This window comes from Chrysemys picta, chromosome 25 (assembly GCF_011386835.1).
Source record: "Chrysemys picta bellii isolate R12L10 chromosome 25, ASM1138683v2, whole genome shotgun sequence".
Lineage (NCBI taxonomy): Eukaryota > Metazoa > Chordata > Testudines > Emydidae > Chrysemys > Chrysemys picta.
The window spans coordinates 12,020,352-12,038,484 of NC_088815.1; the positions used below are offsets into that span (position 1 = coordinate 12,020,352).

Sequence of the window (18,133 nt, forward strand, 5' to 3'; positions counted from 1 at the left end):
CCCCAGTGAAGTCAGTGGAATTACCCCAGAGACAAGCCTGGCCCTTCGTCTGACACGTCGCGCCTGCACCAGGCAGGACCCAGCTGTCTCAGATCCCCAGGGGGTGCAGTGTGGATTAGCCAAGATTGAGCATTTAATTTCCTGGGATTAGAGAGAGCCCGGCCTGAGGGTGCTGGGGGAGCCCATTCATACCGAAGCTTTTACAAAGGAACTGCCCTTTCTCTAGACGGGGCGTCAGACGAGCCCAAGTGAATGATGCCAGTGGGAAACCTTCCAACAAACAAACCAGGCAATGGGAGAGGGAGGGCTGCTTTCTGAGCTGTAAAACCAGCCCCGGCCCTGCTAACACCCTCGGCCTCACCCTGCCATGACCACATCGCTCTAAGAAACTGACTTGGGTGGAGAGTCTTGTAACATTCATCACTGGGGGTGACAGGGACCTAGGGCCAAACCCAGGCCCCGCTGAAATCAGTGGGAACTTGGACCTTGACTCCAATGGGAGGTTTGGCCCTTTCACTCGTATTTTCCCCTTGGACACCACATGGGGGGCGGTGCTCAGGAGTCAGGCCGTGATGTGTTTTCTGGATCTCTCAGTTGCGATATTTGGGGTGAGTCCTTGTCTGTCGGAAAGCCACCCCAGGCTCCCCTGCCTTGACTGATATAGGCGTCTGGGCTCCCAGCTCTCTTCCACCGGGACAAAATTGCTGCTGGTTGGCCATGAAAGCTTTGTGTGTGTCAGGGGGGACGTCCTCGAGGCTGGTGCAGGAGAACCACAGTAGTTGGAGATGGACAAGACCTACTAGGTCATCAAGTCTATCCCCCTGCAAAGGCAGGAGACGGGCTCTGATTCTCCTCTCCCTTCCACCACTTTCACATCGGTGTAATCCCATTGATTAAAGAGCGACAGGGGATGGATCACTTGATGATTCCCTGTTCATTCCCTCTGGGGCACCCGGCATTGGCCACTGTCGGTAGGCAGGATACTGGGCTAGATGGACCTTTGGTCTGACCCAGTATGGCCAGGGCCGGTGCAAGGAAGTTTCGTGCCCTAGGCGAAACTTCCACCTTGCGTCCCGCCCCCCAGCCCTGCGGCAGCTCCCCGCCCCCCCCCGCGGCAGTTTCCCCCCCACACCCTGAGGCGCCCCCCCCCCCCCCGCAGCAGCTCCCCCCCCCCCCGGGGAGCCATGCGGCAGCTCCCCACCCCAGCTCACCTCTGCTCCGCCTCCTCCCCAAGCACGCTGCCCCCACTCTAATTCTCCTCCCCTCCCAGGCTTGCGGCGCCAAACAGCTGATTGGCGCTGCAAGCCTGGGAGGTGGGAGAAGTGGAGCGGTGACCGCGCGCTCGGGGAGGGGGCATAGGGACGATGTAAAAAAAAAATTGGGGGCACCGCTTTTTGGCGCCCCCAAATCTTGGCGCCCTAGGCAACCGCCTAGTTTGCCTCAATGGTAGCACCGGCCCTGAGTATGGCCGTTCTTATGCGCTCACTCCTGATTTACATCGGCGAGGCCTAAAAGAGGGCGTCAGCCATAGGACCCGATTCTCCACTGCCCTGAGCCTTGTGTCGTCATGTACACCTAGGCGAAGCGGGTGTGAAACGCCACCAGGTCAGAATTCTCCACTCTCGCCTGCTGGCCTCTGACCTCATGCCCATGTAAACGGCATCCCCAGGCAGTGGAGAGTCAGACCCCCACAATGATCCCACGGTACAACGCTGGGCTCTGCGAATCAACTTTCCCAGAGCCTGGGGATGTTTGGATCCAGGGGGTTCGTACAGACCCCGCCCCAATCAATACTAAGCACGGGGCACTCAGAGAGCCCTGCAGAGGCCTGACTGTCCTCTCGCTTACCTTGGTGTGGCTCGAGAGCCGCGCTGTTGAACTGAATGACGTTCCTCATGTAAAGCCGGTGGGAGTGTAAGCTCTCTGTTCGGCACTTGTACAGCGCCCAGCACAACTGGGTCCTGGTCCGTCACTCGGGCTCCAAGCTGCTACAGCAATGGACATAATAAGAAGTGAGATCAGAATCAGGCCCCCTGCCTATTCAAAGAGATGAGCCAAGGCACAGATTGCAGCCTGGGGCCCAGCCCCTATTTTTTATTATTATTTTGAAGCCCCCTGGAACGTCGCTGGGGGTTTGGGGCCTAGTTCCCGTTTGTGCCTTTCCAAAGCTGACATGGAATGTTCACGCAGCTAAGGCAGTGAATGAATCGGCTCTTAAACTGATCTCGCACGTTGATCTGAGCCCAAGTCATAGGAGAACAGGCAATTCCTTCTTCAGAGCCATTTAGAAAAACGTGCAATTGACATGGGTGGAAATGCACGCCTGGGATTCCGAGGGGTGGGACCCCGAGAAAGCAATTTCCCAGCTGTGCTGTTATTCTTGTCAATGTTGTTTGAGGGGCCTGATTTTCAAAAAAATGGCCTGCAGATTCGCGGGCACTATTGTGCCCCCTCTGCTAATTGCCGGTGCAAAGGGCTGGTATTTGGGGGCGTCTCTACACAACTGTGGCGGTGATCCAGGAAGATTTCTAAATACCGAACATCAGGACTCGCTTGTCACTGATGATGCAAACGTGTGTCTGCAAAACGGGGGCTGCAGACTGAAAAACGTATGAACAAGCTGGCCTAGTTTCCAGCAAGCAGGAGAGAAAATGTCTGTTCAGCTGACAGGAGGGGTTCTTAGGGCTGATCCAAACCCCACAGAGGTCAGTGAGAGTCTTTGGATCCAGGCCTTAGATCCTTAGAGGTGGGCAAACTACGGCCCGTGGGCCACATCCGGCCTGCGGGACCGTCCTGCCCGGCCCTTGAGCTCCTGGCTGGGGAGGCTAACCCGGCCCCTCCCCTGCAGCCTCAGCTCGCCATGCTGCCAGCTTTCTGGGCAGTGGGGCTGCGAGTTCCTGATGGGCAGCGCGGCGGTGGGGCTGGCTCCGGACGGGCGGCGCGGGTGCCAGACGTGCTGCTCTGAGCGGCATGGTAAGGGGGCGGATGGGGCGGAGGTTCTGGGGGGGGCGGTCAGGGGATGGGGAACAGGGGGTTTGGATAGGCGTGGGAGTCCCGGGGAGCCTGTCAGGGGGCAGGGGTGTGGATAGGGGTCGGGACAGTCAGGGGACAGGGAGCGGAGGGGTTGGATAGGTGGTGGGGTTCTGGGGTGCGGTTAGGGGCAGGGAGTCCCAGGGGGCGGGGGAGAGTCAGAGAACAAGGAGCAGGGGGGTTGGATGGGTTGGAGGTTCTGGGGGGGGGCAGTCAGGGGGCGGATAGGGGGCCGGGGCCAGGCTGTTTGGGGAGGCACAGCCTTCCCTACCCGGCCCTCCATACAGTTTTGGAACCCCGATGTGGCCTTCAGGCCAAAAAGTTTGCCCGCCCCTGGCCTAGATTGCTAGGCCTTTGAGGCAGGGGCAGTCTGTTAATTACAAGGCGTGGCGTTCCTAGCACAATGGAGCTCAGATTCGGGAGTGGGCCGTTAGGCGTTACTGCAATAAAAATCTTAAACCCTAATCATCTTTGGCCACTATCTCCCTAGTCCCTGGCAGCCCCGCATGTTTCTGAGACGTGATTCTGCCAAGCGTGCCAGTGCAAAGCCTTTCGAGAGCGCAGTGTTACAACAGCAGTGGGGGAAGGGACGGCGGGCTTAACCGCACACAGAGCACAACATTTTGCGTCACTGCCTTCATTTCCTGGACACCAAACGGTAACCACAGGGGACAGGAAGTTCCTTCATAGCAGGGTGGAACGAGATCTGCTGATCCGTTTGCTCAGTGATCGCCTGTCAGGGCCTCGGCGTGGGCCAGGCTGTGTGGCACAGCAGTTGTGGCAAGCGCTGGTGTGAGGCATGTTTAAAAATGGGGGGTTCCTCTGAGCCAGGCAGCGAGTTGACTTTGATGAGCGACGAGGTTGTGAGCCGGATTCTGGTCTCTTACTCTGGGAGAGGCTTTAATTTTGCATTGCCCAGCACCTTGCCGGCATTTGCACAAGTGGCCCGTGGGTGTAATATGCAACCTAATCAGAATGAACGTTTGCACTGGGGAAAAGGACTGCACTGGGGTAGGGCAATGGAGAACCGAGCCCAGGGTGCAGGGAATACAGAATTGGGCCCATTCTCTTTTTACCATTTCATGCTAAAACCTCTAGCGATCCTACACTAGATTCATGCAGGAGCAGACCCAGAATGATTCTGCATCTGACCTATTCAGAATCCCTGGACTTGAACTAGATGGGAATAAAATTCTCCTTTTCTTTGGGATCTGGAGCATTCAGAGCTTGGGGTGACGGCTCACTCTGCCAGGGTGACCCCTCCACCTGGCAGCTCTGCAGCTGCTCTCTCTCAGTCTGGGATTCGAGGGGTTCTTTGATCAGCCTTTTCCATCTCAAAGCAGAAGGCTCTGAAGCCGGAGGGCAGGAAATGCACAGCAGTAACACAGATTCATCTGATCTCTTATGGCGGCCTGGGGGTAGCTGGGAGTGATGATATGCAATTGTCCTTAGGGGAAATACAGACCAAGTAGGAGGAAACTTTTGCTAATGCTGAACAGGGAACAACCTCCCAAGAGAAGTGGTAAAAGCCCCATCACTGGGGAAATGTAAAACTGGACTGGACAAAGCCCTGGGGACTATTCCATGGGAACAATCCCGAGCTAACCCTCTCCAGGGTGCTGGCCCAGATGAAACCTAGGCAGGCCTTTTCCACCTCTAACAAATATGATTATATGTATTGCAGGGCTCTGCCCCCAGGGTCTCTAGGTCTGTTTCAAAAGCTGCCCTGTTAGTGCCTTAGAAACGTACTGTGGCAATTAGCATAGAGAAGCTGGATTCATCAATCCAAGACTGTTTTGTCGGTGGCACCTAGGGTACGTCTACACTGCGAACAAACCTGCAGCAGCCAGTCTCACAGTCCGGGTCAACTGTCTCGGGCTCGCGGGACATGTGCTGTGGGGCCAAAGATAGCAGTGTAGACATTCCTGCTTGGGCTTTTGCCTGGGCTCTGAAACCTAGAGAGGGGGGAAGGGTCTCAGCCCGAGTGGGGATGTCTACACTGGTATTTTTAGCCCCATAGCAGGAACCTGAGTCCACTGAACTGGGTTCTGAGACTTGCTGCTGTGAGGTTTTTTTGCAGTGTAGACGCACCAAGGGAAGAGGTACATGAGAACTGTCTAAGGGGGCAGCTGAGCCTGAGAGCAGAGACTTCGTGGATGGGCTGCAAGGCTCACCCCTCTCTCCCTATGTCGGAGCAGGTCTGGGACCACCACTGGCAAGTGGGTGTCCGTCACAAAAGGGCTTTTGCTTCTCTTTCATTTCCAGGTTTCCACTACGAGTCCAACAATGAGACGGACAAACGGGAGTTCGAGAAGGCTCTGGAGACCATTGCAGTCTCCTTCAGTAGCACGTAAGCGAACCTCAGCCAGCGGCGGTCTGGAGGACGTGCCCCTCCCCTGCCACCTCGACTGTCCCCAACATGCTGCCCCACCCTGTCACTTTGCACACTCACACCTTGCCAAGGGGCAGCTTTCTGCCGGCAATGGTGAAAGACCAAGTTTTGGGCGTGCAACCCATCCCCCACTCCCTGCGGCGTCACAAGTTCCTGGGTGGCCCCTGGCTGGATGTCCTGGTCTGTTCCTTCTATCACTTACATCAGTTACACCCACGTTGCTATTGACCCCAGGAGGTCTGGTTCAGACGACCACTGGGGCAGAGATATTAAGATCCCCCGGTCTCCTCCTGACATCGCTTCACCTTCATCTAAACTGTTGGGGCTAAATCATTTGGGGGCTGAGCCAATCCCCACTGACGGCAATAGGAAGACTCCCACTGAGATGGATCAGGCCCTGGGGCCTGGCCCCTGGCAGACTCCAGGGACCTGCACTCTGAAGTGGTGTGGAAGCTCCTATGTGCTGCTCTCCAGTTAATAACTCTAACCGTGCTGACCAGCCATGTCCTCCTGCCCCTTCTTCCAGCGTGTCTGAATTCCTCATGGGAGAGGTGGACAGCAGCACCCTCCTCTCGATACCTCCCAGCGACCAGAATCAGGTGAGTGACACCAGCTTCGTTCATGCAGATCTGGGTCAGCCTGCTCCTAAGTGGACCGAGGGGGGGTATCACTGGGGGTTGCTTTTACTGCTGGTACACCGCCGTTCAGAAGCCCTGAACAGGCCCTGCTCGGCACCAAGAGAAGCAGCTACACACAGTCTCTGCTCAAGAACAATTTAGAGGCAACTAAGCCAGCTGTCCCAGCTTAGCCTAGAGGGCACGGACAGAGCTGTGTGGGGAACATCACACAGGCCTTGTCTGCTTAGTCCTGTATCTACTGCTATTCACGCGGACAAGGAGAGATCAAAAGAGCACCTGGTGCTTAGCTAGAGAGGTGACGGGCCCCTGAGAAGGACCTCAGCTAGGTCACAGGATGATCTTGTAGACCAAAGAGTGGAAGACTGAGAATCAGGGCTCTTGGTGTCTATTCTTGGCTCCGCTGCTGATTTGATGTGTGACCTTGAGCAGGTCACTTAACCACAGATAGTCCCGTGTCCCCAGAGGGCCTTCGGGTAGGACCCCAAGGCTGCACTTGGCAGATCAAAAGAGTTTGCTCCTTATTCTGGGCCTCAGTGAACATAGAGAACGGCCAGCAGTCCCAGGTTTCTCTATCCATCTCCTGGCTTCTGAAAAAAAAACCCTGGCAGCCTGCTCCCGTGTTCACCCGTTGCACCTACTTCTCACTCTCTAACGAGTTCTTTTGCCTCCCCACCCGCACAGTCTATGGAGAACCTCTACGGAGATGGCATGCCAACCGGCATGGAAAGCTTTGATTCAGGTGAGTGATGTTTCATCATCTCCAATGGCTGGGTGCAGAATAAATCCTGCTGCGGGCAGGGAAGTCTGGGCAGCAGGACGGGCAGGGTGGCTCAGAGGACATGGCGTTCCCTCTCCATTACTGAGGTTCAGGGAGAAATGTGCAAGTGCAACTCCCTGGCTTGCAGTGGTGCTGAAAGCCAGCGTTCCACAGGGTCGCGGGGTGCAAGTGACAAGGACACAAGGCTTCACTGCTGGTGTATTCTTGCCGCCTGAACCCGGCACCTTAGGCAGCACCAAAGCAGTTAAATCTGCATTCTCCAGGCCCACCGGACAGCCGAGGGCACACAGGGGCTGGTAACGAACACTGCCATGAAGTGTGCAGCTGAGTCTCGGAGCCAGCAGGTGGTGGGCAAGTTCAGGCAGGCAGAGTTCCTGCAAACCGTCCAGTGGATGCAATGTCCATCCAGCCACCGTCTCCTCCGAGACGAGAGACGAGGGGTCCTCCTCGTTTTCACTACTGCTGCAATACACCCAATGGCCCCAACCGTTCCGTGAGGCCCTGCATGAACATGCTCCCTGAGCTTACAGACCAGACCAGACAACACGAGCTGGTGTGACCGAGGGAGTGGAGCGGGGCCGAAAAGAGCAGAAGTACCAAGAACTCACCTTTCCATCGGCTGACTACGTGTGCAATTTGCAGAGATCACGCCAACTTGCTTATGAATGCTAGAAACACATCGGTAACCCTTACTACGCCCGCTGCCTGGCCATGATCAGCTAGAAGTTCAATCCCGGCATGGCAGCACAAGTGGGCTTTGGAAAGGGGTTCGGAGAGCCAGGTAATGGCTTGACGGGCTCGTTTGGGGAGAGCACTTCATGGGACGGCTTTGGCAAGTGGAAGCAGCAGACAAACAGGCAACGGAAGCCGGCATCGTTGGCAGGCAACAGGCATCATGAGACAGGAGAGCGGATTAGTAGGGTGGGGCAGGGTCATGAAAGGCTTTAAATGAAAGCTCAAGAAGTCTGTGTCTGCTGCCGTGGGGGAGGGTGGCGTGGGGGAAGCCTGCAGCAGCTCAGGAGGTCAGTTCTGCTCCTTGGTTCCAGTCCACGGTGGAGCTCTGCCTCTTTGATCCCTGCAGGACTCCTGGAAACCCCAAGACAATTTGGGTGTGTAAGTCAGTGGATGAAAGTGCTTGGCAGTAGTTTAAGTGCCTGGCTCATTCTGTATCTCCTCCTCTCCCATCTTTCTCCGTGTCCCCCTGTCACAGTCCGTCTGTCTGCAGAAGAGGTGGACATCATGCTCCAGCGGTGTGAGGGCGGAGTGGAAGCTGCCCTCCAGTATGCCAAAAACATCTCCAAATACATGAAGGACCTTTTCTACTACCTGGAGAAGAGGACCACTCTGGGTGAGTGGCAAGAGGACGGAGGGCAGGGTCTGCTTCCCGAGATGCTGAATTCCTGAAGGCGGCATCGTAATGGGCCACAGTGCCATTCCCAGCTCACATTCTCGCAGTATTTATTATGGGCTGGAGGTTGAAGGGACCCCTTGATCCAGAAATGGGTTGGGGAGTGAGAGAGTCATTTACGGCCGAATGGACCGAGCCCGGGCCTGGGAGTCGGGACTTGAATTCCATTCCAGACTTTGCCACTGATTCTGAATGATCTTGGGCAAGTCTCTTTGCCTCGGTTGGGCCCGCTATAAAATGTTACCTGCCTTCCTAGGTAAAGCACTTTCAGATCCATGGATGAAGTAAATCTATGTGCATGTGAAGAATTACTACCTTGATCGAAAAAGGCGAAGGGATGGGTGTGTGTGTGTGTGTGTTTGTATAGGACCTACACTATCTGCAGCACTGGCATTCTTTAATTTATATTCAGTGCTGAAATGACTGATACCCCCCCAAATGAAACACACAATCAGCAGGGCAAGGCCTTCTAAGTCCATCTTCACTTCCTTCCTTTCCCTTGCAGAGATGGAATTTGCCAAAGGGCTGCAGAAGATGGTGAACAGCTGCAAGCAAACGATCACTCAGGAGGTAGGTCAGAGCTCCTCTGTAAGCCCACCCCTTGTGTCTGGTCCTCCGGTATATGTCTGGGCCTTACTTACACCAGAAGCAAGCACTGGAAACCTCCCTCCTCATGAGAGAAACACCGCAGTTCCATAGCCTCAAAGGTTTAGCTATGCAATTCCAGGGTGTCATTTTTCAGAAGCAAGCTGCACTGCCTAATGCGGATCCGACTGCAGTCAGTGGAGAACTGAATTCAAAGGCCAGTGCTAAGCACTTCTGAAAATCTCACGCCCAAACTTCTAGGTGGGACGCTCCCTGCTCCCTCGTGTAAAATCCAGGGGCCCGATTCCCCCACCCCAGGTCCAAGTAACGACCATCACTTCAACTTGAACCCGGGCTCTGAGTCGCATAACAATACGACCTGTTTGGGTGAGAGTGAGCTATCCACCAGCCAGGCTAGAAGAAATCCCAGGAGGAAGCGGTTATGGTATAAAGTCATATCGCAGAGTTTTACAGGCCCTCTGGTTTGAGAGCTGCTGGGGATGAGGTTACACACTTCAAGCTCAACAGAACCTCTGACATTTCCCCTTCTTCCCCTTTGCACCGTGCTAACAGTACACGATGCATCAATATGTAAAAGCTAGCTATGGGCCTCTCACCCTCCTCCACCCCCTGCCCCACGGCTATGACCATTTCTCTGTCATGTGCTCAGCCTGGTTTCTTGCTGTGGCAGTGACGCTCTGGGGGCTGTTGTCATTTTCCAGCCGCACATGCCGTTCCTGTCGATCTACTCGCTGGCTCTGGAGCAGGACATGGAGTACGGCGCTGCAGTCCTGCAAACCGCGGCCACCTTGCAGAACCATACCTTCCTGCAGGTAGGAGAGATGCCCACACCCACACAGCTGCACGGGATGCCTTGGTGCAAATGGCTGGAGAGATCCCCTGCATCTGCTTTCCCGTTTGCTGTTTGATCTGCAGCGAACACCTGGTGCCCCTGAGTTCCCGGCTTTGAAACAGGAAGTGCCCTCTCCTACCGGAAATGGCACCTGAGAATAACCCCTTCCCACTAGAGACTTTGCAGCGGTAGAAGTGCTGTGCTGTCACTGTCTTTGTACCATAGGGTTTCTCTTTCGGGCACAGATCTTCAGAGTTCCCTTTCACTCAACTAAGGCAGGGGTTGGGTTTGATATTTACCGGCGTCCCCCCTGTTACTGCTCCAAACTGGAGATGTGCCAGAATCAGAATCATGTATCCAAACTCCTGGGCTTTGGGGTGTTTGGATAAAGGGTCTCACAACCATCCCTACGTTCAGCAAAACCAAACCATTCATTTTTGCCATTCTCCAGCTCAGATTAGGCCTCTCAGAGCCTGAGTATTTTTCCCAGCATGGACAAAGTTACACGTGCTGGTCACTAGCAGAAAGCTGCTAGGTCCAGTCTGCGTGCCCAGGACAGTAGGGTAACGCATGATCCTTTCGCCGCCAGAGAGCTCGGTTTGCTTATGTCAGCCGAAAATGAAAGTGAATGTGACAGCATCCACCTAATTTCTAGGTGTTTGTCCCCAACCCAGAACTGCCTTTAGTTCAGCCTGATCAGTGATAACGACTCTTAAATAGTACTTCTCATTTGTAGATTGCAAAGCCCCTAACAAAGGAAAGTATGTGTCGGCATCCCCACTTTACAGATGGGGGAAACTGAGGCACGTGACTCCTTAATACCACACAGCAAGCTAGGGGCTGAGCCAGGAATAAAACCCACATCTCTTGATGCCCTAGCCCAGTGACTTAGCCTTTGCACCACACTGCAGATTCTGCTTCCTAGAAGCCCAGACCAGGAATGGTGGGTAGGTAGGGCAGGCCAGGAATGAGTCAAGTCACCTGGGAGAGCTGCCCGTGCTATGGCTGGCTCTGTCTGGTGCTGGCAAGCCCTTGGGGTATGAGCACTACAATCCACTGTAAAGGAATCTGGTGCATTTGGAGGACCCAAGCAGGGCATAGCACATCGGCACAGAGAGTAGCACAGGTCATAACGGCTGAGCTGTGCTGCCCCTGACTCCACCCCATTCTGTTCCCCTCCCTCCCCCCCCCCCCCCCCCCCGCTCCTATTCCAGCCACTGGGAATGAGACGCCTTGAACATGAAAAGCGGAGGAAGGAGATTAAGGAGCAGTGGCACCGGGCCCAGAGGAAGCTGGTAGGTAACGAAGAGCGGCAGCGTGCCATGGGGCTGTGCCGTGATCGTATCCTGGCTGTGACAGCCTCCCCCCTCCCATCTTGTCGATCATATGGTCAGATTCTTTGCCCCTCTTCGGGCCGGCATTAGAAACAAGCAGACGCTGGACTGATCTACGATGGCCTCTTCAGTGAGCCTGATGGATGAGCAGTGCGGGAAAGGCCCCGAGAAATGTGCACTATCCCAGTGCTCCGAGCGGGCAGGAAAGCTTTGCTCTTCCAACCCCCATGTCAGTTTCACTATAAGAGCCCAGAACTGTTTCCTTATTATTTATCCTGCAGGAGTGCCACGGGGCCCTAATTCTAGATCTGATCCCTACCGTGCTAGACGCTGTACATACGCATAACAGACAGCTTCTGCCCCAAAGAGCTTACAGTCTATCTCCTCCCCTCCATCCTCATTCCTAGCCGTACATGTGCAGAGTTGGTTGGTACTCAGCCTCATACTGTAATCCTGCAGTGGAGAATCTTTCAAGCCAGTGAGGAGAGAACCCCAGGGCCAGGGAGGGGGAGGATAACACTCTCCTCGGACAGACAGACTTTTCCCTAGACCAGTCACCTTGGATCAAGGTGCCAATTTTTTGTCTGGCAGCAAGAGGCTGAGACCAACCTGCGCAAGGCCAAGCAGATGTACATGCAGCGCTGTGAGGAGCACGAGAAGGCCAAGTATGTGACAGTGAAGGCTGAAGAGGAACAGCAGAGCACCAGCAGCAACACCACCACCAAGACCCTGGACAAGAAGAGGCGGCTGGAGGAGGAGGCCAGGAATAAGGTGAGGGTCAAGGAGATGCCAGGAGAACATCACTGTTTGGGATGTTGAGTGGGCAGGGAGCCCACCCCACACCATCAGAGCCTTTTGTGTCCCAAACACTGTCCATCCCCAAACCATCCTTTCAGCCAGAAGCACATCCCAGCCTACCAGTGCTGCTGCTCCATACCTGACCAGAGGGACTGATGCTGAACCATAGAACCATAGAATCATAGAATATCAGAGTTGGAAGGGACCTCAAGAGGTCATCTAGTCCAACCCCTGCTCAAAGCAGGACCAATTCCCAGCTAAATCATCCCAGCCAGGGCTTTGTCAAGCCGGGCCTTAAAAACCTCCAAGGAAGGAGACTCCACCACCTCCCTAGGTAACGCATTCCAGTGTTTCACCACCCTCCTAGTGAAATAGTTTTTCCTGATATCCAACCTGGACCTCCCCCACTGCAACTTGAGACCATTGCTCCTTGTTCTGTCATCTGCCACCACTGAGAACAGCCGAGCTCCATCCTCTTTGGAACCCCCTTCAGGTAGTTGAAGGCTGCTATCAAATCCCCCCTCATTCTTCTCTTCTGGAGACTAAACAATCCCAGTTCCCTCAGCCTCTCCTCATAAGTCATGTGCTCCAGACCCCTAATCATTTTTGTTGCCCTCCGCTGGACTCTTTCCAATTTTTCCACATCCTTTTTGTAGTGTGGGGACCAAAACTGGACACAGTATTTCACCCACTAACCAGGGCCTGTGGTATATCCCAACCCTCTGCTCCAGCCCAGGGCCACCTGGGTCTCTCACCAGGCTGAACAGCCGTGCCACTGAACCAATCTGCTATCACCTTCCTTTTGTACCGAGGTGTTTTAGTTCACTGGCTCCAGTTGTGTTGGGAATGCGTTGCCACTGACAGCCACTGAAATGAGTTTGCCGGGACTTGACCCAGATGCTGTATCCAGTTCTGGTGTCCACAATTCCAGAGGGATGTTGATAAATTGGAGAGGGTTCAGAGAAGAGTTGTGAGATTGATTAAAGGATTAGAAAACCTGCCTTCTAGTGACATACTCCAGGAGCTCAATCTATTTATTTTAACAAAGAGAAGGTTAAGGGGTGATTTGGTTACAGTCGATACATACCTTCCTGGGGAACAAATATTTGGTACGGGGCTCTTCGATCTAGCGGAAAAAGGATGGCTGGAAGTTGAAGCTTGACAAATTCAGACTGCAAATAAGGGGTAATTTTTTAACAATTAGGATAATTAAGCATTGGAACAACTTACCGAGGGTTGTGGTGGATTCTCCATCACTGAGAATTTTGAAATCAAGACTGGGTGTTTTTCTAACAGATCTGCTCTAGGGATTATTTTGGGGGGGGGAAGCTATGACTTGGTGTTACACAGGAAATCAGCCTAGACGATCACAATGGTCTGGCTTTGGAACCCATGAATCCTAGCCGACAAGTGTCTGCATTGAAAGAACTTCCCCAGCTGGTCTCGTTGGCAGCTGTCCCAGCATAGAAGCCAAGGATGAGTGCAGGAGTGCCTGGGGAACGGTAGGGGGTGCTTGCCCCAGCATTGTCCTGGCTGCTGGACCTAGTATGTGACTTGAGGACTTCATTCTCCAGGGCAGTTAGTGCTAAATGCTCATCAGAACTGCCTGGGCAGAAGGGACTGTAGGGTAAATGCCACCCAAGGGGCAAAGGAGAGTTTGTCTTCCTTCCCTGCCCTCCCGCCGCTGAGCAGTTAGCGCCTCACACTTTCTCGGGTGTTCGCAGGCAGAGGAGTCGATGGCCACGTACCGGACCTGCATCGCTGACGCCAACACGCAGAAGCAGGAGCTGGAGGACACCAAGGTGAACGTCCTGCGGCAGATCCACGAGGTGATCAAGCAGAGCGACCAGGTCATGAAATCGGTGAGTGGGGCTCGCTGGCTTGAGGCAGCCGCCTGCGGGAGACGGGTAGGACCGTACTCAGCCTCTTTTGCGCACATTGCTGTGAGAAGCCCCAGATCTCGCTGTGTTATGCCAAAAGCACCTACACTCCCACTCGGGCGGGCTGGCTGCTCCTAGCTCTGATGAGGGTAGAGTAGAGGATGAGGAGAAGTAGACCTGAGATAAAGTTCTTTCCCATACCTCTGCCAGGACTTAAAGCTAGATGTAGCACAGGGAGCAATGTCTAACACAGCGTCCCAGGTTCCCGGCTGCATGGCTTACCCAGAGCTCTGACTCTCTGGCACTAGCGTGCAGGGTCTCAAAGGGCTCCTTCCGAACACACCACGTGTACAGTCACACATACCCCCGCACCCTTCTCTGAGTCTCTCTCTCTCTCTATTTCAGGCCACGATCTCCTTCTACCAGATCATGCACACCCAGACGGCTCCCCAGCCCGTCCACTTCCAGACCTTGTGCGAGAGCAGCAAGCTGTATGACCCCGGGCAGCAGTACGCCTCCCACGTCAAGCAGCTGCAGCGGGGAGACGAACCCGAGACCCAGTACGACTTTGAACCCTACGTGTCGCAGAATGCCTGGTAGGGGGGGCCCCCCTTTCAAAATAATTGTCTCTGCTGCCTGTAACCCGTCCCCTTGGAGAGGGGCTATGAGCTCCTCTCAAAGCCAGTGCTCCTGCATCATGCCTTGCAGCGCGTCCTGCTGGGAGAGGCTTCCCTGCCCCCCCACCAGCGCCACCTGCTGGTGTGTCCCACCCCCTCACCAAAGGTGCGGTGCGGGCTGGCGAGGAAGGTGTCGTTGGATCCGTAGGATACAGGGAGGTGCGGTCCCAGAGCGGGTGACTGCAGTGGCAGGTGAGTCGTTGCTGAACATCCCCTTCCGTTCCACCCATTTAAATGATCCCTTTCACCTTCCTTCTGTACATCAGGCCCCCCTGCATGCGGCCACGGAAAGGCAGCTTTAATGCCAGTGACTTCAGTAGCGTCGATGGGGCTGCGTCCTCCAAGGACGGAGGCGTCTCGGAGGGAGGGGCAGCGGCGAGGGAGCAGCCAAGTGGGACCGTGAACGTGGAACGGAGAGGTGAGCTCCTGGAGAGCAGTGCCTGGGGGCGCAGGTCAGACACCGTGTCCTCTAATGAACAGCTGCCCCCCCCCCCCCCACACACACACACACTTTATTCTCTATACGGTCTCGGGCAGAGTGAGTTCTTCCGTCTGCAGAGAACAATTCGTCTGCGGGAGCCCATCCGTGTGTGGGGCAGAGGAATGGAATCAGGGATCCAAAGTGAACATCATTTACCAAGCAGACCCATGGTCCATCCAGCCTAGTATCCCTCCAGCTACCCCTCCCAAACAGATCCCTGGTCAACCATCTAGCCCCCTAGCCTGTCTCCAATTGCAGCCCATGCCTGATGCACTAGAGAAAAGGCCCTGGATGCACTTGATTGTTTCAGTACTATTAGGTGGCAGTTGTTCTTCCTTACCCAACCACTCATAAGCTGGTGCCCTGAAGCACCGAGAGCTCTTGTGCGTGTATCTTTGCCAGCATCCTCCGCTAAGTCCTTTGGGATACTAAATACAATGGTAGCTACAGCTTCTTATCGGGCCGGGAAGATCAAAGCCATTGAGGGTGTTTAACACAGAGACCTTTGCTGTCCTTCAGTTCCCTCCCCGCTAGAATCTCCCCTCCCCTTCCTACTAGAGGGCCCTGTAAACCATGCGCCACTGCCCCACAGTGCTGCCTAGGTTTCCGGCTCTCCCCTCCTGTCCTGGGGGGACTGGGCCTTTGAATAATCAGGGTCGCTCCAGTAGGCGTCTTGGTGATGCTGTCTGCTAGATATGGGTAGGGGAGCCCGGGCCCATCCTCTCCACCGAGCTCCAGTCCAGGGCCCAATGGTGGGAGGCTACACTTGGCCCTTCCTGGACCACTTCCTACCCCAGCCCCCACTGACTACACCAGCAGTCAGAGTCTCTGACCTGCACCCCCAGACACTGCTCTCTGGTCAGTGTAATGAGGCCTCCAGCAAGGTGCCCCCAGGATGATACTTTGACTCTCAGAGCCGCCATCTGCCCCCCCTCCCATTGCCTGCCCACTTCAGACCTGCTCTTCTCCCCTTTTGAAGCCCTGCCTTGCGCTGGTGGGGGGACTGCCTGGGGCTGCCTGGGCCCAGAGCAATGCCTTAACCCTTTGCTCTCCAGCGTGGGGTTTGTTAACCCCATCACAGGCCCAGTCCTGCTAGGTGCTGAGTGCTCTCAATTGCCATCATGCTGATGGAAGATGAAGGGGTTCAGCATCATACGGAATTGGGCCCACCAAGCCTTATAATCGTTCTCTAATTTCCCACCAAGAGCCTCCTCTCAGAGTCCGTCCATGCTGCTGCTGCTGCTGCTTCGAACTCCCATTGCTCGGAAGTGGGTCCACTGCAGGTTCCCCTCTCCCTGCACCCAGGCGCTGAGCCTGTCCTCTTGCCCTCACCCCTGGTCCTAACCCGCCTGCAAGCAAGAAACGTAGCACGGGCAGTTGGGTTTTCTGCAGCCTAAGGGCCCACCAGTCTCGAGGCTGTTCTAAACTAAACCGTGTTGCTCACAGGGACCCAGCAAGCAGCAACAGCTAACGTGTCAAGTGGTTCTTTCTGCAGGTGGGAGGGGACACCAGGTCCATAAGTCTTGGCCAACGTCCATCATTGAAACAGAGGGCAGCCTGGATTCAACCTCAGGTAGTGTATCCTGGCCTGTGGGAAGCAGCACAATGCGGGGCTAGCGGCTTCTTTCTCCTGTGCTACTCCAGCCTTACATCTCCTAATGGGGCCAGGCTGGGAGCAGAGCATGGCAGCTAACATGGGATTTGTGTCTTTATTTTTCTAGTTTAAAGTAATTTTATCTAATACGCTGGTCCCAGCCTCTGACAGCAGATGGCTCAGTAGAATGACAGAAGAACGGGAATGTCACCGCTACGTCACTTCCTCCCAGGAGGAGGCGCTGTAGGGGACAGACTGGGAGTGCTAGCTCTGGGGAAAATTCACAGCTACTCTAAAGCCATCCTACCCTAGTAGGCGCAGGACTTGGCTGTGGGCCACACACACATTCATAAGAGAAACCGTTTCGCCACTAATCTGGCTCTGTATCGTGGGCTGTGTTTTGATAGGTACGTTTAGCCAGAAGTTCCAGCGGATGTCTTCCAACGGCACCATATCCTCTAATGAAGAGCTGGATGAGAAGGATGAGAACGCGGCCTCGTTTGAACAGAGTAGGTGATGGGGGAGGGGTTCCACCATGCCAGTGGCTCAGTACCCATTAAGCAGATAGTGACTTCCCTCGACGAAAAGATTGTCCGAAGACAAGATTAAGATGGTGTTTGCTTCGAGGTCACCAACATAAGGCAATGGGCCAAATTCAGCCCTGGGGTAACTCCGCTGAATTCAGTAAAGTTACCTGGGAATGAATTGATTCAGATGTCGGTACTGCCACAGTCTGAATGCTATTGACCGAGGCAAAGATGAGGGGCCAGGTTCTAATCCCAGTGACACTGGAGGAATTATGGAATAATTGGAGTCCATGGAGTGACATTAGTTTAATTGACAGCAGATTAGCGCTGACATTGTCCCCCGAGAAACTGTAAATCTTGATATTCCCCAAAAGACAAGCTTAAGAGCTGAATTGTACCACACGTCCCCAATATGTGGAAATCGCTCCACCACTGCCATGGATTTCTTAGCACTTCAACGTTCTGAAGGTGACTTCAAGAGTTCCATGGGGGGAAGGGGCAAAATCAACTATTACTGACTATTGAGCCAGTCAGGTCACTGAGATTTGCATATGTAATCTGATTGGTTAACTTAATACTAGACCCGTCAATACTGGAAGGAAGGAAACAACAGAAACACATTGGCTGAAAGTAGTCATGTGACAAATCAATCATTGAGCTAGGATTTCCTTGTATATAACAATCGAAATCACTTGGACTCCTCGTACATTTGCTAGAGTCTTCCAGTTGATAGGGAAACAAGGTGACTGGGAGCTGGTGACTAAGTGCTTGCTGCCATGGTGTTTTCAGAACTGTGATCTGGGCTGTGTCTGACCCAGGCTTGCTGCACGTTTTCCAGACTCTCTAACCCACTGTCCCCTCGGAGTTGGGGGCTTTGGGTGTTTATTGCTGGTTATCTCACATCAAAATAGGAAAAGGAAGAAAGGATTCCCAAAAAATGTCAGCTCCAAGCAAGTTATCTGAGGATTGAATTCAGCTTGGCAGGGGAAGGGGCTGCTGGCGGAAAGTCTCCCATGGCCCCTGCATTCTGTGCTTTCGTATTACCTTCTGGAGACGCTGGCCAACCTCCCCTGGAGATTAGCTCGCAGTCTGTGCTGCTGGGCATTAAATCAGTGGAGGATCAGCTAGAAACCAAACTGGCGGTGTTTTCTTCTCACC

General features: G+C 54.4%; 1 protein-coding gene across 2 annotated transcripts in view; it reads left to right on the forward strand.

Annotated features, from left to right (window-relative positions):
- ARHGAP45 (Rho GTPase activating protein 45) overlaps positions 1-18,133 on the forward strand; it is a 44,685-nt gene that overhangs the window by 14,733 nt on the left and 11,819 nt on the right. For both annotated transcript variants that reach the window (XM_042861901.2, XM_024105678.3), the window contains exons 4-16: positions 5,296-5,380; positions 5,949-6,021; positions 6,742-6,799; positions 8,049-8,186; positions 8,752-8,816; positions 9,554-9,664; positions 10,899-10,979; positions 11,610-11,789; positions 13,541-13,678; positions 14,102-14,292; positions 14,640-14,791; positions 16,350-16,427; positions 16,856-16,957. In XM_042861901.2, coding sequence (XP_042717835.2) covers positions 5,296-5,380; positions 5,949-6,021; positions 6,742-6,799; positions 8,049-8,186; positions 8,752-8,816; positions 9,554-9,664; positions 10,899-10,979; positions 11,610-11,789; positions 13,541-13,678; positions 14,102-14,292; positions 14,640-14,791; positions 16,350-16,427; positions 16,856-16,957 — 1,452 coding nt within the window. The remainder of the gene's footprint in view (positions 1-5,295; positions 5,381-5,948; positions 6,022-6,741; positions 6,800-8,048; positions 8,187-8,751; positions 8,817-9,553; positions 9,665-10,898; positions 10,980-11,609; positions 11,790-13,540; positions 13,679-14,101; positions 14,293-14,639; positions 14,792-16,349; positions 16,428-16,855; positions 16,958-18,133) is intronic.